The sequence below is a fragment of the Lagenorhynchus albirostris genome, chromosome 20 (genome assembly GCF_949774975.1).
Source record: "Lagenorhynchus albirostris chromosome 20, mLagAlb1.1, whole genome shotgun sequence".
In the NCBI taxonomy this organism is placed as follows: domain Eukaryota; kingdom Metazoa; phylum Chordata; class Mammalia; order Artiodactyla; family Delphinidae; genus Lagenorhynchus; species Lagenorhynchus albirostris.
Window position 1 is genome coordinate 17,182,480 of NC_083114.1, and position 26,092 is coordinate 17,208,571.

The 26,092-nt window shown below is 37.4% G+C and overlaps 1 protein-coding gene and 1 long non-coding RNA gene across 4 annotated transcripts in view; one reads left to right on the forward strand and one right to left on the reverse strand.

Moving 5' to 3' along the window:
- NF1 (neurofibromin 1) overlaps nt 1-26,092 on the forward strand; it is a 250,631-nt gene that overhangs the window by 151,042 nt on the left and 73,497 nt on the right. For all 3 annotated transcript variants that reach the window (XM_060134147.1, XM_060134148.1, XM_060134149.1), the window contains 2 exons: nt 1,079-1,225; nt 3,898-4,008. In XM_060134147.1, coding sequence (XP_059990130.1) covers nt 1,079-1,225; nt 3,898-4,008 — 258 coding nt within the window. The remainder of the gene's footprint in view (nt 1-1,078; nt 1,226-3,897; nt 4,009-26,092) is intronic.
- On the reverse strand, nt 9,837-11,217 carry LOC132511886 (uncharacterized). The gene is made up of 2 exons (XR_009537783.1): nt 11,144-11,217; nt 9,837-10,571 (listed from the first exon to the last, which is right to left on the reverse strand). It is a non-coding gene; the product is annotated as an uncharacterized LOC132511886 (long non-coding RNA).

The following is a 26,092-nucleotide window of genomic DNA, read 5'->3' on the forward strand; positions in this document are numbered from 1 at the left end:
AATCATATTCATGTACTTTAATACTAGAGAGTTTTTCTTCAATTTGGTTTTTTAAAAAAAGACACATTCCAAACATAAAAAGAAGTATAGACCATAATGTAACAGAGACCCATGTCTACCACCTAGCTTTAACATTATTTATTTTTCTGTAATTACTTCAGATCTTTATAACATTTTATTTCTTGGGGAAGAAAAGGTATTACTTCTCTCTTGTGTAACTGACAAGAAAAAGGAAATTACAGGTATAACATAGGTACATATAATATAGTTTTGTGTGGTTTAAAATTTTACAGCAGTGATACACTGAGTATAGTCTCTTCACACAATATTCTATTTGAGATTTATCATTTATTTAAGTATTTCATTGAATGACTATATCACAGTTTATTTTTGCACTTCCTAAATGATGGATATTTAGGGTTTCCTGTTTTTTATTATTTTAAATAGTGATGTAATAAATATTCTTCATGTTTGTCTCCTTGTGTATTACCTAAATGTGTAATTGCTGAGTTATGGGGTATACACAGCCTCAACTTTACTAGATGTTGCCACATTACTTTTCACAGTGTACATGCTTATTTACACTTTGACAGCACTGTGTGAGAGTACCGCTTTATACACATCCTCATCAAAATTGGCATTAGCAAACTTCATAATTTTTTTGCCAGTTTGATGTTTGTGAAGTAAGGTCGTTATCTTTAGTTTTAAACGTTTAATAGTTGTTGAAAATTCATATTTACCCTGATTAAGCAGAAATCTGATATCAGGGACAGTATGCCCACTTCCTAAAAAGTGGATCAGAATGTTATATTTACTTGCTGATTGCCCATTTAATGGTAATGGATTAATGCTAGAACAAAATGAATTTTTATGTGAATTTTGTAGTTTGGGGAGTGGTCATATTTCTAAGACATCTCAGTGTAAACTTAAAACCCCTGAGCTCTTTTGGATTCTGTTTACAAATTAACAGGAACCACCAGCTGACAGTAAAAAGAAAAGCAGCCAGTGACAATCTAAAGAAATGTGTTCTGCTAAATGTGAACTGCTACCTTTTTCCTAAGTAGTTTGCTATATCTAGGGATCACAAAGCTGTTGGAAGACGACCTTTTGATAAGATGGCAACACTTCTTGCATACCTGGGTCCTCCAGAGCACAAACCTGTGGCAGATACACACTGGTCCAGCCTTAACCTTACCAGTTCAAAGTTTGAGGAATTTATGACTAGGTAAAGTATCACCTTGAAATGATGATTGCTTTCTTTTGCGATGAGATGCAAGGTTTACCACCAGGCCACTTGTTAGATATGCTTGTATATTTGATAGAGAATTATTAGGAAGGATGTACTTAATGACCACATTGCCATGTTTTGGAATCCCACTTTTCTCTTACCCTATATATTGTTGAAATATGCTTTGTTTCATAGTTGATTTTCTTATAAAAATAATAGCATCTTATTGAATAGTACTTTGTCATATTGTTTTGAGGTGTTTTTGCATTTAATAGTTAAAAGGGAGGGTAGATAACATTTTCATATTATAATTAGGGAAAACAGAGTTCAAAGTGAATAATTAATTTGCCTAAGATTCCATACCTGATTCATAGGTCCTTTGGTTCAAAGTGCAGAACTCTTTCTACTACACTGTAACATTTTTTAGAACCCTCCTGAAAATTAATGATACTAGCTTCTTTTAGATTGAGGCTCAGAAAATATAGTATACTTCAATATTGCTATAAAATTTCTGTAGACATTTGTTTTGAATCTCATTTAGATGGATTTAGTTTGGATCCTCATTGTTAGACATTCACCACTATGATGTTACAGTGAAGATAGTTTGCTGAATTCTTTAGTCTTTATAAAGTACCTTTCATACTACTTTACACTTAGTCACTTAGTGTTTCATAGTGAGTGTGGGTTAAGTGTTTTGTTCATGGTGTGTGCCAGAGGCAGAGAGAAAAAAGCAGAATATGACATTCTGAAGTTAATTCACATTAACGATTTGCACATAATGTCCCAGGCATTGTAAGTGCCTGGTATTAATCACATTACATACAGGCCATAGTTTTGTACACATGACTCCCATATTTTGATACTGTTAAAAGAATGTATGAATGTATAACAATCTCCTTTCAAACTTAATTTTTATCTTTAGCTCTGTTACTTAATTTTTATCTTTTTAGCTCTGTTACGTTTTTCTGTGTAACAAATGTTTATTCCTATGTAATTAAAGGAATATTTTCCATACAAAATTTTCATGTTACCTAGCTGAAAATTGTGCAGTCCAAAAATGTAAAACTATTTTTTATGCAACATTACTAAGGATGTCCTTGCCATTTTTCCATCTTTCAGAGAAAACCTCTTTATTAGTCCTTTTACCTAAGACCCTACCTTCCTTACAAAGCAACCTTCTGTCTTTTTGAACACTAAATGATGTAATATGTGTAAGGTACTTAGAACAATGTCTGGTGTATATATAAAGTGTTTAATAAATATTAGGTGATATTTTTGTTCTAAGTTCCTACTGATGCTGAGACTCATTTTTCTTTTAAAAAAATGGAAATAGCTTTATAATGTTGTCAACCATAAAAATAAAAATTGTTAAATTATTCAAAACAAAGAAATCTAAAAAAGAAAGTAAAACGTTTTCAGTTATTTCATCCCTTAGAGATAATTTAGTTAACATTTGGCAGATAGCCTCCCAGTCATTTACCTATACACATGTGCACCTATTTCCCTTATCAAGTGATATCTATGTTGTTTCCATTAATATTAAACAAATGCTGACCTGGCACAAGCAATATGATGAACTGAGGTAATGCAGCCTCTCCTCCCACCCCCAAGACACATAGAAAAACTAGGTAAAAGAAAATGTATTTTAATAATAAAGTAGCAGAGGGAGATCAGCTCGTTGCTTTGTGACAACCTAGAGGGGTGGGAGAGAGGCTCAAGAGGGAGGAGGATATGAGGATATATGTATATATATAGCTGATTCACTTTGTTGTACAGGAGAAACTAATACAACATTGTAAAGCAATTATACTCCAATAAAGATATTTTGAAAAATAATAAATGCATACATAGCTGGAAGAGAATTTTGGAGCAAATTACCTAGTATACAGTCAGTACAGAGAGATAAAGAAATGGAAAATATGAAAGAGTTTAAGAGATACAAGTGAGAATGAGAAGGTCCAGCATATCTAATAAATAGAGCTTAAAGAGAATAGTGAAGAGGTAATATATGAAAGACAACAAATGAGAATTTTCCAGGGTTGTTGACTGACAAAAATCTTCAGGTTAAAGACACACACTAAGTACTGAGCAGAATATATAAAAATTAAACCATGCCTTTTTTGGAAGTATATTTAAATATATATAAGAGTATAATTATAAAAGTGATATTCAGAATCAGGGAGATTAGAATGGACTTTTAATAAATTGTGTTGGTACAACTGTACCAGTAAGTAACCATCTGGAAAAAGATAACGCTATTTGTGAGGATAAATTCCCGTAAAGAAGAACATGTGGGCCTTTCTCACTCATTCAGAATCAGTAAGCCAGGAAAGAAAAGGTTGAAAAACTGAACTCTTAAAAAACAAACAAGTAAGTAAAAACTCAAAAATTTATGTCTAGAAAGAAAAGTGATTAAAAACAATTCTATGGTTAATATCCCTGTCCAGTAGTTTTCTTAGCATTATCCTAAGAACCACTGTTTGTGGTTCAAAGAACAACACCTTGAATTTTTTGGTACATGTTAACCACATTGCCCTTCAGAAAGCGTGTTGCTTTTAAAATATTTTGTCATTTTGTATATTTTATCATTGGTGCAGTTGTGGATTTTTGTAGATATTCAGTGGACAATGTAAAGCCTATGAGTTACTCTATTCTTTTTTTTCTTTCAGGCATCAAGTACATGAAAAAGAAGAGTTCAAAGCTTTGAAAACTTTGAGTATTTTCTACCAAGCTGGGACTTCCAAAGCTGGGAATCCTATATTTTATTATGTTGCACGGAGGTAAGAAACACTATGTTTTATCTTACCAGAGCTTTTAAAATGATATCAGATGTAGAGAGACAGGAAGTTTGGTTTTTCCCATTTGATTTTACTAGAATTGGAGACAAGTTTTTCTGGGAGAATGTAGCTGGGTAAACAGCCATCTTGTCCCTAAATGATGCTCAGTACATTAGAAATTGCTTTTCAGACTACCTGTTTCGTATTGGCTTCTCTTTGTTACATCAATTTTTTTATACCACGTTACAATGAATTAATTACCAAGAGTAAAAAAAATCACAACTTTTTATTTTCTGGTGTATTCTGATTAAATACTATCCATCACATGATACTCAGAAAGTTTTTTTTAAACGGAAAGAGTCTTAGTGAGAACTTTTAGTAATATGCTGTGTAAGACAACATCAGGGTGATTTAACAAACAATTCAGAGACACTATGGGAAATTTCTCTAAAGATATGGCACAGGTGACAGCCTGAAAAATTGATTGTATTTGTTCATGCTGCCTTTCAGTCCAGGCTAGTTCCTAGAAAACCTTTCTGGCAGTGCTCCTCCTTCACAATAGGTATAATGCTTGCATTGCTTTCCCTGCCATTGTCTTTTCTTTCTTGCCTCATTCTGCCTTCCTTTTGAGAACTTGTCTGTGACGTTAGTCAGTTTTACTTCTTCTCATTTAGTGTGACATAAACTCATGGTAATTGAACCTTAGGGACAGTGTGATATAATAGAGAGACCACTGGCTTTGGAATCTCAAGGACTATGTTTACTCTTGTTCTGCTGTTCCACTAGGCTCTGGGAATTAACCTTTCTGAATTACCTCAATTTAACATAAATTGAGGAATTATGTCAGTAGACTTAATGGTCATGAATGGCAAAAAATTGGCAGTGTATAGGAAATAAATGGAGGTTGAGAAGTAGTGGCAGAGGAGTGAAAAAAGGAAGGTGGGAGGTGGGAAACTCAGTTAATTGGATAATTCAGATAGCGTTAACACCAAGAAGTCATAAGAACTGGGGTGTTAGGGAATCAAGAGGGCATAGAAACTTGCATTTATCCTTAGCCCTTCTCTTTAACAACTCTGAGTAACATCTCTTCACCTTCCCATGAAAGTCTTCTACCTTTTATCTCAGATGCTGTTTCTAAATTGCCTAAGATGATTTTAATTTTCTTTTGCATTTGAGATGAACCCTATTTGTATTCCATCCCCAATCTTTAACACCACCAGTGTTTTGTTTTTTTTTTTTTTTTTTTTCCGGTACGCGGGCCTCTCACTGTTGCGGCCTCTCCCGTTGCGGAGCACAGGCTCCGGACGCGCAGGCTCAGCAGCCATGGCTCACGGGCCCAGCCACTCCGGGGCATGTGGGATCTTCCCGGACCGGGGCACGAACCCGTGTCCCCTGCATCGGCAGGCGGACTCTCAAACCACTGCGCCACCAGGGAAGCCCCACCAGTGTATTTTGATTTTCCCTATTTTGTCGAAGTAATTAACAGTGAGACATTGGTAAGAGAGGTAGATAGACATATGTCTCTCCCCTGCCCCTTTAAATTCTTGTTAGTTTACAAGTCAGAAAGGTTTCTGGAAAACCTCAAAGCTGAGTTTTTTCTTCAGGATCAGAGTGTAAGATTGTGTTCATTCTCTGCAGTGGTCTGTACTATACAGGCCAAAAGGAAAGTAGCATGGGCCTGATGCAGACACCCTCTGTGGTATTAAATCAGTGGGATTTCCAAGAAACGTGTTTAATATGGTGACTTGAGAGTACTAAGGATTCCCGGCTCTGCTGCTTCTTAGATAAGTTAATTTTTACGAATCTGTTTCTTCATAGGTTAAAGAGGGGGAGATGTTTATAAAAACTATCCTGCCTACATCTCCCATAATGTATTTTGTGACCTATAAAGTTCTGTACAGAGTATATTTGAGGTTTTCTTTTTTGGTTGTTTTTGTTTTGGGATATGACTTTACTAATTTCAGACTTTCAGATGTTTCAGTTTCTTACTTAGACCTACGAGAGTGCCTCCTGGCCTTCATTGTCACCTGGTGTGACGCTTCCAGTCCAGGACAGATGAGCACGTAATAGCTCAGAGTAGAGAGAGGCCCAGTTCCTCCACTGTATACAAAAGCAGGGGAAGGTAGTAACTCAGCCAACTTTGTCAGAGAACACTTAGGTTTGACTTTTTGATGTTCCTTTGTTTTTGTGGCTTAGACTACCATGTATTAGTTTATGTCTTTTGAGCTGTGGATTCCAGTCTCCTTACAGATACTCCACAGACATTTCGCACTTGAAATGTCCAAAATTTAATTCAGTGTATATTCAAATCAACTTCTTCTTCACGCCATATTCTCTTTCTCAGTAGCATCACCATCCCTTCTCACTCTAGAAACCCTAATCATTTAAAATTCTTCCCTCTTTCTTTTATCCTCCTCATTATCAATCACCATGTCTGATTTTAGTTGTGTGATCTAGGCTCATCAGTTAGGCTGTTTTAGTCAGGGCCCTGTTACTACAAAGAAGGCATTCTTACTTTCTCAAGAAGATAGGCCTCAGGAAAAACATGAATTAGAGCAGGGCCTGCCCGGATGTAGACAGAACTTAGATGTCTGTCAGTCCTGGAACCAGCTTGCGCTAATTCTCTCTTGGCTTCACGTTCAAGTCTACCTCATAATTTTTCTCTTTCTGTATTTCTTCAGTTTTAGCCCCAGCTAGTCAGTCCTTCATTACCTCAACACTGCACACTTCAAATTCCAGAAGGAGAAAATGTTCAGCTAAAAATACCTGTTTGGCAAAGCCCTTAATGCTATATGCTGGCCAGCCAGTAGATTTCTGGCTGCCCCTAAGTCAAGTACTTGTTCCTAGCCTAGCAGTCATGTGATTCAGAATAACCTCCTAGTGCTATTCCTTTATCAGGGGCTGTCCTGTGTTTTAATTTTTTTGAATTGAGTCTTAATGGTTTAATATCACTTTTCGGTACTTTGGAAATGTCTTTTGAATTCATTTCCCTCCCACTGCCATTAGTGAGACTCTCTTATTAGCTTTAACCTGTACTAATGCAGCATTATTCTCCTAGTCCCTAAACCCCACATAACTACTTCCAGGTCATCTTTTTATTTATTTATTTATTCATTCATTCATTCATTCATGGTTGCATTGGGTCTTTGTTGCTGCACACAGGCTTTCTCTAGTTGCAGCGAGCAGGGGCTACTCTTCATTGCGGTGCGCAGGCTTCTCACTGCAGTGTCTTCTCGTTGCAGAGCACGGGCTCTAGGCGCACAGGCTTCAGTAGTTGTGGCACGCGGGCTTCGGTAGTTGTGGCTCGCGGGCTCTAGAGCCCAGGCTCAGTAGTTGTGGTACACGGGCTTAGTTGCTCCGTGGCATGTGGGATCTTCCTGGGCCAGGGCTCGAACCCGTGTCCCCTGCATTGACAGGCTACTTCCAGGTCATCTGAACGTTGCTTCTGGAGGCAGTTTCCAGTTCAGATCTAATCTTGTCTCTCTCCATTTGTTAAATAGAGTTCCCATATAAAGTCCAGGTTCATATAAAGTCAGGCATGCTGGGTGTTCCATAATTTTGACCTAATTTAGTTTCTAATCTTTTCCTGCTATTGCCTCCTATACACTTTTGCTCCTAGCCTGTAATAGTTAAAGTACCATAAATATAAGGACAGTTGTTGCAGCATTGTTTATAGTGGCAAAAAACTGAAAATAATATAACTGTATCAAAAGGAAATTGTTGAATAAATAATGATACATCTCTATTATGGAATAATATGCAATGTGTTAAGTCTAGTTTGCTTGTTACAAGTGATAGAAATGAAATTTAAACTTGTGTGAACCAGGAAAGATATCAATTGCCACATGTACCCAAGAAGATCAAGAGACGGACTGGCTTCTTGCATGACGACGTGCAGAGCTTTGAACAGTATCATCTGGAGAACATCTGTCTTCTCTGTGTCTTGACTCTACTTTCTTTGTGTTGATTTTATTCCCAGGCAGCTCTTCCTAAGCTACAGCCAGTGATGGTTTGTGTTCTCCCAGCTTAACAACCCAGTGGAAAAACACTTCTTTCCCAGTAGTAACAGCAAAAGTACTGGTCTCATTGGCCTGAGTCACCTGCCAATTTCTGAGGCCTTCGCTATGGCAAGGGGAATGGAATTTCTTGGTTGTCTGTGCCCGAATTATGTGCCCATCCCTGGAGCTCAGTGGTGAAGCCAGCTTGAACTGCATGAACTAAAAGGGGTGGGGGGATGGGAGCAGGGTTTCCCAAAGGGAAATTGGACTGCCGATATCAGAATGAGGAAAAATGGATTCTGAGCAGGAGAAAGTAACAGAAGTCCTCTAATGCACCTTTAAAAAGATCCAGAAGGCTGGCTCTGACATTTATCATGCAAGGTGCAGAGGAATGTGGGTGTGTATGTGCACAGGCATATGATATGTATAGACTGTGAAGTGTGTGAAAGTATACACATTAAACTGTTCACATTGCTTATCTCAGGGGAGTATGATTGGAGCAGGTAGAGGATCAATTATAGTATTTCTATTATATATCTCTGTTGTTTGACTTGTTGCCAGGGGCACATATTGTTTTTGTCAGAGTAATTAAAAATATAAAACCTGAAAGTACAATGAAGAGTCTTCCTCTTAGGAATATTGTGATACCTGGCAGTTGCCTTTTGGGTGTCAGTAGTAGCTAAAACTTACTGAGTGCTTTCTCTGCATCAGGCAAACTGTGCATATTATATACTTTTTCATTTAACCCTTAAAGTAACCTGCTGAGCTATTATTATTACCAGTGATTGACTTGTGTGTAAACTGAAATTTAGAGAAATTGTTAGTCATTCACAAATGTAGGTATCAATCAGAATGACCTGGGAAATTAAAGCAAGCAAATGTATATATCCCAAGGCCCTACCTGGGCTGCCAAATCAAAATTTCAGGGTAGAGCCTAATCTGTATATCTAACAGACACCCCAAGTGATTCATTCATAGTCAGTTTATTACTGGTTTGTTTGGGAGTCTCACTGGTCAGGTATTTAATTCATGGTGGTACAACTAGTAAGAATCAGAGTTGGGTTTCAAACCTTAACAACTGCACTATTAATAACATGATTATTAAAAAGATAACATGTTTATTATCACTGTTAAAATTACACACTAGGTTTTTAGGTTAAATCAGTCTTTGTAGACCAGCATGAAAATCTTACCAGTAGTTATGGGACATATTTCTGTAGGGAAGAATTCTGAATTCTAGGCATCAGATTTACAAATGACCTTTTGCAATAAAGGACAAAAGTTTACTCTAAAATAATTTTGTCATTGGAGCAGCTGTAGTCTGCATTCCAAAGGTTAGCCGAATTGGAACCTTTTTTACTGTAACAACGTATTACTATCACACATTCATGGAATATGGTGACACAGATAGATGTATTGTTTTGTACAGCAGCGGGCACCAGGGACCAGTTTTGTGGAAGAACAATTTTTCCACAGACCCAGCGGGGGTGGGGAGGAGGAATGGTTCAGGTGGTAATGTGAGTGATGGTTCAGGCAGTAATGCGGGTGATGGGGAGCGGCAGATGAAGCTTCCCTCGCTTGCCTACCACTCACCTCCTGCTGTGCGGCCCGGTTCCTAACAGGCCTAGGGGTTGGGGACCCCTGTTGTAGAGCACTGTAGTTTATCCTTTTGTCTATTTAATAAAAAATAAAATAAATACAAAAACAACACACGCCACTCCTCAGTCCCCATCCCCAACCCCCTATCCGTTACACACACACACACACACACACACACACACACACACACACACACACACAGAAGCATACTTTAGTTAAACGTTGCCAATATAATTTCTTCTGTTACACCTTTAATGTAAAAACCTGAGTTTCAACTCAGTTTTGCAAACATTTAAAAGGCAAACGTGGTATTTTGCCTTTTTTAGCATTTATAAGGAAGGAAACCGTCATATTAAGGTAATAATTAAGCTTACACAATTAAAATTTGCAAACAACCAGATTGAACTAGGATATGATAATTAACTCAGAAGTAAGTTGAAATAAATTTAATTTTCCTAGTGTGCTTGTCATTCAGCAGATATAGTGAACTGAGATAGCAATGCAAACAGTCCAAGTCCACTTCAGCCTGAGTGTACACAAAACATCAAAAATATTACATAGAAAAGAAAGTGAGTGCTGTCCACTGCATTCATTGTGGTGCCGCCGCTTTCCGTGTTCGTGGTTGTGGCTGTCTTTGGGGCCACTTCTGTACAATTAATTGTCTTGAGATTTGAAGTTGTCTTGGGATCCAGAGATGTTTGGAGCTCTGGAGTTGTCTTGGGATTTGAAGTTGTCTTGGGATCCAGAGATGTTTGGAGCTCTGGAGTTGTCCTGGGATTTGAAGTTGTCTTGGGATCCAGAGATGTTTGGAGCTCTGGAGTTGTCTTGGAATTTGGGGTTGTCTCAGAATTTGTGCTGATCTGCTTAGAAGCTGCCATAGAATTTGAGGTCGTCAGTGTTGGAGTTGACTGCAAAGTGTCACCAACCAACAGGAGGAGCAGACTGAGTAATAGCTTGAACATCATTTTCCTGTTTCAAAATAATTATGGAAAATTAATATAACACTAGGATCACAAGCAAATCTAAGAACTTGCTTTTTTAAAAGTGGTGGTGAGGGGGCAGGAGGAATGAAGGAAACCTTATCTCAGCACTGAGGAAATGCCAACCTTGGTTTAACAAATTTCATAGTTTTTAAGATAAAAGGAAATTCAGAAGAGATCGATATCAACTCCTCCATTTTACAGATGGCCTCAGACAAAGGCAAAAGGATGCATATCTAAAAATGACCAGAACTAGAACTTGAATCTGAGCCTTAGTCTAGTGTTCTTTAGTAGATGGGGACTATGACATAGGCATAGTATAGACATATCCCAAATGTTTACTAGTAAACCATTTTTAAAGTAAGGCTAATTTTTTTTTAATCATATATTCAAATCTAGTGGTTTGCCACATTTGAGATAAAGCAGCTAGCCCATGTTGAACACGGATAACTATTCTTTTTTTTAACTTAAATCTCAAACTTTAATTTTAGAAATCTAATATATGCTAAAATTTACTTTTGGTTCTAATGTATAATTGAGAAAATTTCAAATTAATATTACCTTTTGATGTTTTTTCTTTGAAGATGAAAACTTCAGGCTTTCTCCAGTGTCCCGTGGGGGATCTAATTTCTCACTCACTGTGTGCTGTTTAAATAAAATTAGTAAGTCACATGTTATAAACTTGACCTGCTATTTGCTCTTTGGAAATAACCTATTGAGTGCTTTCCAAACTGGTGCAAACAGATGGACTGTGGCAGAAATCAAGGAATTCAAATAAAGTTCCTCTAAAATCTAGTGTCTTATTTAAAGAACCCTGTGAATACCACTTTGTTATTCCTCTTATCCATGTGTATATTAGTGAATGTCTTCATTAGATTAGCACTAACTGGAGGAATATACTCTTTGCCTGCTGTGATTATCATGACTTAAAATCAAGTAAGTATATTAGAGATAGATTTTTTTTTTCTTAAAGCATCTTGTATATATGTTTAGAGGGTAGGTAGTTTTTGGCTAGGATTATTTTGAAGTTTTAAAAATAATTCAAGAATATAGCATTCTAGGAGTTTAATTTCTAGTAAATAATTATTCTATTAGAAAAGAAGTTAAACTTTATTAACATAAAGCTAAATAAGAAAAGAATTGCATATGAAAGTGATACTTTTCACATTGAGTTTGCAAAGTTTTTTTTAGTACATGAAATCACCCACATTGAAGCACATTAAGTGAATTCTTTAAAGGAGTTTCATCTTTCGGTCACTCCTTTTCTTTGATAAGTGGTATACAGGGAAGTTGGGTTGCATTGTGCTAATGTTTTCATCACATTAGCCGGCTCTTTTAAGAAATTGCAGGGCTGTGAACAATGGTGTTGACATACAAGGAAATGGCTACCTAAGTGGCAGAAGCACAAGTCAGTACATGTTCCTGACTTGTTTTACTTTGCTATGTAGGTTTCTTTTTCCTCCTGAGTGAAGAGAACCAGTGCTTGCTAAATCTTATTTATATTAGGTACATATTGTATAGAACCTAACTTAACTGGAGATTTGTGTGATCAGACCTAAGAAGTAAATATAAAAAGCCTCAGAGTAGATATTATAAGTCAGAGTACTAAGATAATGCACAGATAACTTTTTATTGATGCTTCAAACACCTCAATCTCAACTTATTTAAAATTTTAAATTCAACATTTTCCCCTTCCTATGTTGGGTTGGCTAAAATGTTCGTTTGGGTTTTTTGGTAAGATTTTATGGAAAAAGTCGAAAGAGCTTTTTGGCCAATACATATTTTTCTCATAATCTCTTTCTCGGTTAACTGCGTCATTACCCAGCCAAATGGCTCTCCAACCTTGAATTTCTTATTGTCTTCTTATTGATCTTAAGCTGCCCACGCCTTTCGGTGATAATTAAGTAAAATTAAAAATTCTGAACACTCCCCACTTAAATGTTCCCCCACCCCCCAAAAAATCATTTTCAATTATTTAGGTCTTTAAATACCTCCCACTTCTTTATCTTTGTGCAGCTTTCCCCATCTGCCCAAAGTATTTCTTCCTCATTCAACATTGCATTCTTCCTTCAAGGTCTAACTCTGATGGCAGCACCTTTTATGAGAGCCTTCCTTAGTTCTATACTTCAGAATCAGACATTTTAGGACTTCGTACTTCTAGAGCACTTATCAGAGTCTGTTTTTTTACTATAGATGTATCCTCAGTCTTTCTTCAACCAAATTCTGGCTTCCTTGTGATCAGGTACTACTACTTTTTTTTTTTTTTAACATCTTTATTGGGGTATAATTGCTTTACAATGGTGTGTTAGTTTCTGCTTTATAACAGAGTGAATCAGGTATACATATACATATGTTCCCATATCTCTTCCCTCTTGTGTCTCCCTCCCTCCTACCCTCCCTATCCCACCCCTCTAGGTGGTCAGGTACTACTTCTTATTCTTTGTACCTGCTAGCACAGTGAGTACTTGTACATAATAGGGTACAACAAACACTGGAATTTGCTGAAACACCTCTTCGTTTCTTCACGTCTGAGGGCTGATATCATTAGTGATGTCTAAAATAATAGACATTTGGTCATTTGCAGTTTTCCCTGCATTATAAAGTCCTATTTCTACTTTCTGGCAGCTGTTTTGAGAGGATTTCTTTATTTGTATGATGTGGATCATAATGTACATTCATATCCTTTACCTGTGTTATATAACAAAAATTCAACCGAGTAAATTGTAAAGATCTAATTGGCTTTATTTGAACAATTCATGAATCGGACAGCATCCCATCTAACAAGTAGAGAGGAGCTCCAAAGGATTATGGAAAGGGAAAGTTTTTGTTTTTGTTTTCCACATCTTTATTGGAGTATAATTGCTTTACAATGTTGTGTTAGTTTCTGCTGTACAGCAAAGTGAATCAGCTATATGTGTAAGATCGGATCTTAACAAACGGCACCACGAAACAGGAAAGCTTCAAGTGAGCTTTATTAGGGAGCGCTCCCAGGCGAGGTTCACTGGTCCGAGAGAAAGGGGACCAGAGAAGTCGCACCCGGGCGAGGGTTGGGCAAGATTTTATAGGGGAAGAAGGGAAAGGGCTGTGGTGAATCTGGGAGGGCGCAGGGTATTCCTTATTTGGTGGTCTTTTCGGGTATCCTGGGGGACCGTTAGTCCCGCCCCTCGAAAGGCGGGAAGGCTGGGCTGGGTTCAAAGTCCCCAGGTCAGTTTCTGGAACTGGGTGGTCCGGAGAATTTCGGTCTGATGCAAACTGTGAATCTGATTGTGTTCCCCTGCCTCGGGCCAGTTGGCCTTACAATATGTATACATATATCCCCATATCTCTTCCCTCTTGCGTCTCCCTCCCACCCTCCCTGTCCCACCCCTCTAGGTTGTCACAAAGCATCGAGCTGATCTCCCTGTGCTATTCAGCAGCTTCCCTCTAGCCATCCATTTTACATTTGGTAGTGTATATATGTCAATGCTACTCTCTCACTTCGTCCCAGCTTCCCCTTCCCCCGCTGTGTCTGTCTGTGTCTTTACTCCTGCCCTGCCACTAGGTTCATCAGTACCGTTTTTTTTTAGATTTATGGAAAGTTTTTAAAGGCAAGACAAGGAAGTCATAAACAGAAGTTATTTCAGGCTTAAGTAACCTGCCATGGGGGATGGACAGGGTCTGTCTATGTGGCAGATTATCTCGTCTTCCTTTTGGTGCTGACCAGAAAATTCACTCTGACTGGTTAGGATTACGTTCCTGGAGAAGGCTGTAACTGCAGTTAGTTTAGGTGTTAAGTCTCCGTTTTAGCACAAGTGACTCCATTTGGTGCTTGTTGTTTCTTTCTTTTTTTTTTCCAATAGTATGTAGTAGCAAGTGGCTTTTCAGTGTGGACAGTTCGGTTTCAAAAATCTTTTTGGAAACTTCCTGAGAAAGTGGATATGGAGATGTACAAAAACAGGCTATTGTTATGTTAGACTTAAATGTGAGTACCTTTTAGAATTGTACATAAGCAGTTTTACAGTAAAATTTCAGCCTCTTCATTGTAGGAATCTAATACAGGAAAAAGAACACATTTCTCCTTAGTGGCAAAATACACGTTCTGAGGGGAAATGTCTGTCTTTGAACAAGTTTGTCTTCCAGTATTATTACAGTATAATACCGTAAGCCTGTTATCTAATCTTGGCTTGTTATTTATTCTTGTTTTTCATTATAAATGAAGAAAAGTGATTTCATTTTAAAAAGAGGCTTTTCTGTTTCCTTCTCTTGGATAATGGTATCTTCATCCACCTTGAGTTTTAAATGGAAGGCTAAAGATCAATCTTCATTTCTCTTAACCACATACATCTGATTAATCACTAAGTCCTGTTGATTCTGCCTCAAAAAATTTTTTGTACTTTATCCTTACATTACAGACTCAATTTGTAGCGTTATCAGTTGTCTAAGCTGGGGTTAGCAAACTTGTTTTTCAAAGGAGCAGTAGTAAATATTTTAGGCTTTATAAACCACATAAAGTTTTTCTTTTTTTCTTGTTTTGTTTGGCTTTTGGTTTTCATCTGCTCTTTAAAAATATAAGAGCCATTTTTAGCTTGCAGGTCATACAAAAACAGGCCACAAGTAGCATGTGGGCAGGATATCGCCAGTGGACCATAGTTTGCTGCACTCTGTTCTAGGCTGTTGAAATAACTTCCTATTTGGATTCTTTGTCACCGGTATGTTACCCCATCCCCTCCTTCTTCCACATTACTGCCAGAATGATCTCTCTAAAATATGACTGTGTAACTTTTAGATAAAACCTTTTATGTGCTCTATTAACTAAGTTTTTATACTTAAGGCATTCATATACCACCTCTGGGGTTTTTGCGTTTCTTCGTAAGATCTATCCTATTAGTTACTCAATATTTTTTATTGACTTTTTTCTTAAGGGAAATTTTGTATTATACCATAAACAGAAAATCAGTATTGACTGCCATAACTAGAAAACCAGCAAACAAAAGATAACAGTAAAAAAGAAATACGGAATTATTAAATGACTGTTTCATATACCACCCCATCATATAGGTACCACACTTCAAAAAACCACTGACTTATAAGATAAACCTTTTTTCCTTAGCGTCATACAAGTCTCTTCATAATCTTTTACACTGTTCACAGTAGTTGCAAGATTGCTGAACTAAAGCAGGAGATTGAAGGTCATTTTGGTAAGAGGCTAGAGATGCTGGCCTTATTCTGGAAATCTCATGATGCTGTCGTCATTGATGTGGTTCCAAGTAAGCCTTGTGTGCTTCCTGAGCTGTTCTCAGGGAAGTGTGCTCATGACACATTGCTGAGGGTATCTTTAAGGGCAGTTGTGAAGAAGACTCTAGGAGCTGGCAAAGCCACGAAGTCTGCCCAGAGAGCTCAGAATGCCAAATGAGCATTCTGCACATCACCTCCTATATTGGTTAATAAAGTCTTAAAATAACTTTCTCAATTGGTCATTTAAGTTTAATAATAGAAGACTAGTCATCACAGTGTGTAGTAACAGCTGTAGAAAGATGTCTCGCCTTTGCTTCGGCAACACTGACCATCTCACCATTTTCCTACTCTGGCATGCCTCTGTGATTTTGCATAGGCTTACCATTGGCTTTGGGTGCCGTTAATAGAGGGTAAACTCCTACTTTTGATTCAAGACCCATCTCAGTAACCTGACTCTCATTCCTCTAGGCAAGTTAAGAAAAAAAAACAGCTTTACTGAGATATAATTCACATGAAGTTTACCCTTTTAAAAGTGTACAGTTTAGTGGTTTTTAGTATATTTACACAGTTGGGCAATCATCACCACTACGTAATTTTAAACATTTCGTCACCGCAAAAAGAAACCCCGTACTCATCAGCAGTCACTCCCCATTCCCCCTCCCCTCAACCCTTAGTCCCTGGCAACCATAGTGTGTGTGTGTGTGTGTGTGTGTGTGTGTGTGTGTGTGTGTGTACATACATATATACACCACATTTTCTTTTTTTGCTATTAAATATATATATTTTTTCTTCTATAATAAAGCCTTTTTTTTTTTAATAACTTCAAACTTACAGAAAAGTTTCAAATATATAGTACGGAGAGTTCACACATACCCTTCACTCAGATTCCCATAATGTTTATAATTTTCAAAACCACAGTACAATGATCAAACCAGGAAATTAATATTAGTATACTCCTGTCAGCCGAACTAAAGACTTCTTCAAATTCTAGTTTCCCCCTTATATCCCGTTTCAGTTCCACAATCCAGTTAGGATCCCACATTACATATAGTTGCTGTGTCCTTCGTCTTCTCCAAGCTGTGACAGTTCCTGAGTCTTTCCATATCTTTCGCTACTTGATAATTTTCATACTTGTGGTCTTAAATATATTTTTATATGCACAGATTTTTCAGCATGAAGAGCCTTCTCTGGTGGATAACCCATCTCTTGAATCACTTTCAGTCATTAAGGAGAAATGACTGTGGCATTGTGATTTGCTGAAGCAGAGCCTCATACAAGTGTTAGGCTGTTCAGAATGCATCACTTTTATTTTTATTTATTTATTTGTCTTAACATTTTTATTGGAGTATAATTGCTTTACAATGGTGTGTTAGTTTCTGCTTTATAACAAAGTGAATCAGTTATACATATACATATATCCCCATATCTCTGCCCTCTTGCATCTCCCTTCCTCCCACCCTCCCTATCCCACCCCTCTAGGTGATCACAAAGCACCGAGCTGATCTCCCTGTGCTGTGCGACTGCTTCCCACTAGCTATCTGTTTTACATTTGGTAGTGTATATATGGCCATATATACACTACCACTCTCTCACTTTGTCCCAGCTTACCCTTCCCCCTCCCCGTGTCCTCAAGTCCATTCTCTAGTAGGTCTGCGTCTTTATTCCCATCTTGCCCCTAGGTTCTTCATGACCATTTCTTTTTAGATTCCATATATATGTGTTAGCATCTGGTATTTGTTTTTCTCCTTCTGACTTAGTTCACTCTGTATGGCAGACTCTAGGCCCATCCACCTCACTACAAATAGCTCAATTTCATTTCTTTTTATGGCTGAATAATATTCCATTGTATATATGTGCCACATCTTCTTTATCCATTCATCTGTCGATGGACACTTAGTTTGCTTCCGTGTCCTGGCTATTGTAAATAGAGCTGCAGTGAACATTGTGGTACATGACTCTTTTTGAATTATGGTTTTCTCAGGTTATATGCCCAGTAGTGGTATTGCTGGGTCATATGGTATTTCTATTTTTAGTTTTTTACAGAACCTCCATACTGTTCTCCATAGTGGCTGTATCAATTTACATTCCCACCAACAGTGTATGAGGGTTCCCTTTTCTCCATACCCTCTCCAGCATTTATTCTTTGTAGGTTTTTTGATGATGGCCTTCCGACCGGTGTGAGATGATATCTCATTGTAGTTTTGATTTACATTTCTTTAATGATTAGTGATGTTGAGCATTCTTTCATGTGTTTGTTGGCAGTCTGTATATCTTCTTTGGAGAAATGTCTATTTAGGTCTTCTGCCCATTTTTGGATTGGGTTGTTCGTTTCTTTAATATTGAGCTGCATAAGCTGCTTGTAAATTTTGGAGATTAATCCTTTGTTAGTTGCTTCATTTGCAAATATTTTCTCCCATTCTGAGGATTGTCTTTTTGTCTTGTTTATGGTTTCCTTTGCTGTGCAAAAGCTTTTAAGTTTCATTAGGTCCCATTTGTTTATTTTTTGTTTTTATTTCCATTTCTTTAGGAGCTGGGTCAAAAAGGATCTTGCTGTGATTTATGTCATAGAGTGTTCTGCCTATGTTTTCCTCTCAGAGTTTGATAGTGTCTGGCCTTACATTTAGGTCTTTGATCCATTTTGAGTTTATTTTTGTGTATGGTGTTAGGGAGTGTTCTAATTTCATTCTTTTACATATAGCTGTCCAGTTTTCCCAGCACCACTTATTGAAGAGGCTGTCTTTTCTCCACTGTATATTCTTGCCTCCTTTATCAAAGATAAGGTGACCATATGTGCATGGGTTTATCTCTGGGGTTTCTATCCTGTTCCATTGATCTATATTTCTGGTTTTTTTTTTTTTTTTGCCAGTACCATAGTGTCTTGATTACTGTAGCTTTGTAGTATAGTCTGAAGTCCGGGAGCCTGATTCCTCCAGCTCCGTTTTTGTTTCTCAAGATTGCTTTGGCTCTTCGGGGTCTTTTTACACCACATTTTCTTTATCCATTTGCCCATTGATGGATACTTAGGTTGTTTCCACATCTTGGCTATTTTTAATAATGTTGCAATAAACATGTGGGTACATAGGATATTATTTTCCTGTTCATCTATTGGACTTTTAGCTCCTAGATCTTAGATGTCTTTATCTGGATACACAGAGAATCTAGCAGAGCATGTGGCATTTCATAGAACACTTAATAAATGAACTTAGCTTTTAATTATTATATGTATGTAATCATTCAGTGCTAGTGTTAAGACTAATCGCCAGTTTTAATTATGGACACACATGACTCTAGTTTAAAGGAAGAAGACTTGTTTTAGTAACAGTGATTAGAGTTGGGGTCCTGATTTAAACCAAAAGATTACTCGAGTGGTTTTGTTTTCTGTGATTCTTGGTTTATAGAAGTATAGTGGCCTTGGCTGTTAGTGAAACAAGGCTTTGGTTTACTCATCAAGGATGATTTAGTGATTTATGACTAGACAGTACCTAAAAAGAAACAGTGGCTGCAATCCATCTATTTTTATGAAAACACAGTTGTGTTTTTTTTGAATCAACTGTGGTTCACCTCTTTTAGTGTAAATATATAATCCTTGAAAGGAAATAATCCTGAGATGTATTTATGAGGTTTGATTTTATGAAACAGTAGGGAAAAATTCTAAAACAAGCATCTAAGGGTAAATACATCCAAGTGAATATTGCTCCCTTCAGAAGAGCCGCTGTTGGAGGTGATGTACTTACTTCAAACCCTGATGCCTTTGAGTACACATTTTTAGGGAAATACATTTTTGGACGTGTTGTCAAAGTCTAAAACATGTTCTTTTTAAATGTGGTGGGAAAATCTTCATATTTGAAATTTTTAATGAGGCAAAATGTCATTTAGTAATATATTTGTTTAAGATGAGTTTTTTCTTGTGTGACATATAAACTGGCTCTTAGTAATATTTGAAAGGAGGGGCCCCAAACGTGTTTTCACTAATGACAGCCTCATTGGAATAAGAGTTTAAAGACTCAAACATAACTGCTTTGAAGAAAAATGTAAAGAAATTTAGATATGTGACATTTATGTTTAAAATTTAAATCAGTTTATAGTCAACTCATTGTTAATATATGAAGATATTTTACTAGTTTCAGGTGACTCCTTCATCCTTTGATTACTTTTACTATGTTTTAAAGAGACTAGCCTTTACAGTGTGTTTCTAAGTTTATATTTAATGTCCTGCAGCTTTTTTTTTTATGATTTAGTGTCAGGGCAAGAGACTCATAACACTTCATCAAAGTATACTTTGTTAAGCAAGAAAGATTTCATTTACTCATTGTAGAAAAGCCATACCATGAGGAAATACTAGAGCCTGTAGATAGATGAAATTATTTTTAAACATTTATTGGCTTTCTTTATTTGTCATTGGTATGAGGAAATGCAGCTGAGTATCTGATGCTAAGTAATAGAACTGGTAAATGGGTGTGGCTGTGTACCAGTTACTCTTACACTATACAATGTCTCAGGTGCAGTTGTCGTCACTGAGGCTTTGGGTGGCAAGGAAGGGCCTTCCAGTGGTTTTTGTGGTGTATGGCATCTTTATTTTTCCTTAGTGGTGTTTTGTTCTTTTCTTTCTCGATGAAAAGCCATTAAATCTTAGTTTATTTTCTGTTGAGGCAAGCATTTGACAGGCATTTGAACTCCCTCAGCCTTCCAGAAGTGTTCACTTTGTTTTTTTGAGCTGTGACTATGGGCAACAAAATAGCACAAAGTAAAGAACTACATTTCCTGGTATTGAGTATTTCATCAGATTTATTTGATACTTGGCCTTGAGATACCCATTTGAAATATTCAGATATCTAATTTTTTACTGATAAATCATATTTTCCATGGAATAAATAAATAACAAACCTTGTAAATTAGTTATTTGAAGTGTAACTAAAGAAGACAGATACATGGGGAATTATGTACCACTATGGGTTCAGTTATCTCCATTTCTGATCTTTTTAATTACCGAGAATCTCTTATACAAGACATAGGAGTAATATTTACAATATTTATGTAGCACCTACAAAGTGCTTTAATATACATGTTTTATCTATTCTTTAAAATACCCATGTGGAACACGTGTTCTTAACAAGATTTTTACCAGAGGACACATATAATCGTTTACCCAAGATAACAACACAGGCTTTTGGTGACAGTCTTATCTCACGCTCTTTCTATTAAATCCCAGTGTACTTTAAATACTCTTCGAATTGTTTTGATCAGAAAAAACTACAGTTTTGCTGCTTTTATTGTGTGTTTGTGTGTGTATGTTTAATTTCTGTACTTAGATTTCATCAATAACTTCCAACAAATTCAGAATATCAGGCCATGTTTTATTGAAAAGATAAATGGGTGTATTGGGCATATGTCTCAACTGGTTCCTGAACGTGTTTAACAGAGTTGGGGCCGTTGAACCAAAGTGACATTTCGTAAAACATGAGCTTCTTAAGAACCTCACTTGTATCACAGTTTTTTTGTTTTGGTTTGGTTTTTTTGCGGTACGCGGGCCTCTCACTGTTGTGGCCTCTCCCGTTGCGGAGCACAGGCTCCGGACGCGCAGGCTCAGCGGCCATGGCTCACGGGCCCAGCCGCTCCGTGGCATGTGGGATCCTCCCGGACCGGGGCACGAACCCGCGTCCCCTGCATCGGCAGGCGGACTCTCAACCACTGCGCCACCGGGGAAGCCCCAATGTATCACAGTTTTTAAAGTGTGGAGCAGACTAATCTGCTTAACACATTATTAACACATTGAGGTGGCTTTTTTTTTTGTTTCCTTGATTTCCCTTGAGCAATCTACGTGTACTAAATTGTTCACAGGTATCAGAATTAACTGTTCTCTGAAATTGTTCCAAAGGTAACTCCCCACTGCCCAGAACTAACTTCTTATATGACAAGTAGCAGCCTAGCCAAATCCCCTTCATTCATAACTTTTCTTTCATCTCTTTTCCCTGGACTATGAAGCTAAGACTTTGACCTATTGGAAGAAACTTAAGCTCTAGAATAAGAAAGACTTGAGGTTTGACTTGGTCTGTCTTAAGTAGGTTATTGTTAGCGCACCAGTCATATCTTTGATCTGTATTAATTCATCCTTTTATTTAATAAATTCAGATCAAGCTGGCCCCTCTCCCCACCCCGCCCTGAAAAAAGACCTCCTAGCAGGAGGTGATAATCTACACAGAGATAAAAAGGATGAATAAAGGTTTGCCGGGGGAAGAAGAGGGAAAGGAGTGTAGTGGTGAGGACGTGAAGAATCTCTGAGAGCCTGATGGCAGGAGGGAGCATGGTGAATTACAGGGACAGAAAGATGTTTTGTTTGAACTATACAGTGTGAGGGAGCTGGAAAATCTTACGATGATACTGTAAAGGGTGGCAAGGGCCCGATCATATAGTAAGCCATATTGAGAATTTAGATTTTATTCTGAGACATGGGAAATTATTGAAAGTTTTTTGGAGGGGTTTTTGTTGTTGTTGTTCATTTGCTTTGTTATTAGGAGAGAAAAGAGCTTGTCTGGTTAGATTTGTTGGAGAACAATCCTGACAGCAGTTAACCATGTAGAGCTAACGTAAGCTAATATGATAAGTATGTGCTTCCAAGAAATCTGATCGTGCATCTCTGTCTCTGATCTTTATTCCATGATACCCTCTAGTTTCTTAACCACCCCTCCCTATTCACAGTTCATTTTGCATCATCTCATTTTCTTACTCAGCCTAGAGCCCTTGGACAGCTGTTTCAATAGTTCTTTTCTAAGATCTCTTGCATTTTTCAAAGACAAAGCAGGTGATAAAACACACTTGGTATACATATTAGCATTTTGGTATATTTATCTTTTTTGTTGTTTTTATACATAGTTCTATAACATGCATGTTTATATATCCTATAGTTTTTGCTTATCTTTCTAGTATATGCATTTTCCACTTTTCAAACTTAAAAAAAGCCTCTACATAAATATTCGTATTGGACATGTAATATTCTGGCCCATGGGTCATCACGTACTTGACCAGTTTCCTAATGGTAGATATTTAGCATTCTGTTTTTCTGGTATTTACCTAGAATTTACTAGGTTAAAGGTTAAAATATTTTAGGTTTTTGATCATTGCTGTGTTGCCCTCCTGCGTTAATTGGTATATTAATTTAAAGATATGCAGATTATGACTTGTTGAATGAGGAGGCACAAGCCACCCACTCGGGGTTGGCAAGTAGCTCCCTCAATTTTCAGGAGAAGTGAAAACCCCTGGGGTCATTTTGATTGAAGGCTCAGTTTCAATACACTCAGAAAAAAGAAGTAAAGTCACAAGATTTATTATTTAGAGATCCCAGAAACGTCGCCGGGGGCTGGGGGGGTGCACAGTGAGCTGGGGGAAGAGCAGTCCTCTTCCCCAGTTTAAGAGATACAGTACAGGGTAGGAAGCACCTCTTGCAAGGTGGTTGGGATGACAGTCACTTAAATTTTTACAGGCTCGACTCTAAGTGCTTATTTTAAAAGGTGCCCCAGGAAAAGCAAAGTGGGAACTTCTGGTGGTAATCCTAATTTGAGTCCTTATCTAAATGTCCAGACTCTGGGTCTGTGTAGGGTTGTCATTCTGTAAAATGCTTAGGCAGCAACTCAGAATAGCTATTTTCTCATCGCAATTGCCAATTGCTGTCCCAAAGAATTGTACCAGTATGTGAATGTGACTATTTCCTAACGTCTTCCCCAGCATTGATTTTTTTTTTTTACTTTTTAAAAAATTGCTTGCTGTTTCAGTAATAAGCGTGGTATCACATTTTATTTTTATTTCTCAGTTATTATGTGGTTTGCCATATTCCCATATACTTATCAATCCCCATGCTTCCTATCTTTTAAACATTCTGTTTGTGTCCTTTACCCACTTATCCATTGGGAAATCTAAGTATTTTTCTTATCAATTTTATGAGCATTTGATTAACAATCTCCTTTACGTTTTTCTCTTTGAGTATTTGTTTGTGTGTATGTGTGGTACGCGGGCCTCTCACTGCTGTGGCCTCTCCCGTTGCGGAGCACAGGCTCCGGACGTGCAGGCTCAGCGGCCATGGCTCACGGGCCTAGCCGCTCCGTGGCATGTGGGATCTTCCCGGACCGGGGCACAAACCCGTGTCCCCTGTATCGGCAGGTGGACTCTCAACCACTGCGCCACGAGGGAAGCCCTATGTCTGTTGTTTTTTATTCTGGAATAATGTTTAAAAGGTTGATGGTAATGGGCATTGTTGTTTTGATTCTGATTTTAATAGAAATATAATTTTTCACTTTTAAGCATTACATTTACAGTACATGGTATCATTCCTTATCTAGTTCTTACAATGTATTTCATAAGGAATAATCTTATAAAGGTTTTAAACTGACTTTTGTGTGACATTTTTGGTGTAAAGGAATTTGCTGTTGCTTCAGAACGTTGTTATGGAAGATCATTGAATAGCACATATTTGTCCTCTTTTAAGTTAGGCATAGAAGACATTTTCTCATTCTGCTGTGATAAGAGAATGTTTCTCTGACTTTCTTCTGGGTCTCCGTCTCACTAACATCTGAACCTGAATCCTGGAGGGTGAAGGATCAGGGACTGAAGCAAAAAATATACGATTTCATTTTCTTGCTCTTAGAGTGTGGCGCTTGGGTGTTTACATATGTGGGAATTTCTCAAAGCATGGGTTTGGACACACACATATAATAATACTAACAGCAAAATTACTGCGTGTAGAATGTGGGGAGCCAAGACACTGTGATAAGACTGTATATGAATTATGCCATTTATTCCTCAGGAAAAAATACCCACTATGAATAAGTTCTGCCAGCCCATATGACTTAGGGCATTGGTAACTTGCCCAGGGTTGTACAGTTGAGAAGCAGCAGAGACAGGATTTAGGCCTAGAACATTTGACACCAGAGCACAATACCCTTCAACGCTATTTTATCCCTTATTGCATTTGCTTTTGTATTTGTGCTCTTATTTGAATTCTCTTGACTGGAGAGAAACAAAAGTTACTTGTAAAATGAAATCAAACCTTAGGTATGGATGGATGGATATATAACTTACGAGCTTGAGAGATAGACACTGAGGATAATACATTCTGAAATGTTTATGGAGCCCAATAATATGGTAGTTCTTGTTTGAGTGGCAAATACTATACTGTTCCCTCCACCATCAGTAATGATAAGAACACAATTTCCTTAGAAGGAAGTATGTAATTACTATAAGGCTAGATAATACTTCTTTCTGAGGACTTAAGAGTCTGTGTGGTTGACATATGTTGTACTTGTAAATTTACTGATTTTTTTCTCTGCATTTTGCAGACACATCAGTAAGATTGGCATAATGTGTAGGTGCTGCTAATGCTATAATACAAAATTTCACTTTTTGGTCACTTTTCCTCATAGGATTTCTAAGACAGCATTGAATTTTTGGCACCCTCAGAGTGAAAGACAGTTACTTTTAAGAAACCTACTTTCTGTGCAATTCTGTGTGTGGATTTTTAAAACAAGATGCAAGTATGTGGTAGATTAGGAAATATCTAAGCAATTAGCCTCTACCATTGATGGTAAAGATACTAGATTGTTGATTGGGAGGGAGGAGAAACGGCTTGCCCATTTTCAAATCATTTAGGGACTATTTCATATAATTTCTTTTCTTCATGGTGAGATTCCCTCCTGACAATAGTGAGCCAGTTAGGTTTGCCAGGGCAGAAAAATGTTCAGGAGTCACTGTACTAAGTCAGTATAGGAGAGGAACTGCTTCATTGAAGCTTAAAAGTAATTTTTCCATAAGCCTGCCCCTTAAAGAAAGAAAAAAGAAAGAGCATATTAGAAGGTTGTTACTTTTCTCTGTCTCTGAATAGAAATGCTTCCAAATGTGGAAAGAAATCTTAGTTTTAAAATTCCTTAGGAAGGAGCCCAAAAATTTCTATCTGTAGTCTTTTACCAACTCTAAGAATGCTTGAAATAGATTCTTCCTTATGTCTCACAAATTAAATTCCTCATTTGCGGCTCACCCATTTCAGTTATGCTGTCTTGCATTTTAATCTAGCTGTGTTGCTGGGCCTCTTTTTCTGACTCTTGGCTATTACTTATGTGTTTCTCTGATTCAAAAGATGGCTTACTTATATATTTGTAGAAAATTCTGTTTTCTTCTAGTTGAAGTCCCAGTGCAGTTTGGAGTGTCAAGATCTGTCCCATGCCCAGCTGTATTCCTATTGTCTCTTTTATTGGGTTCATCACCTGGTCGTAGCACCAGATGAATCCCAGCCTTCTTTCCCTTTCTCCTTTC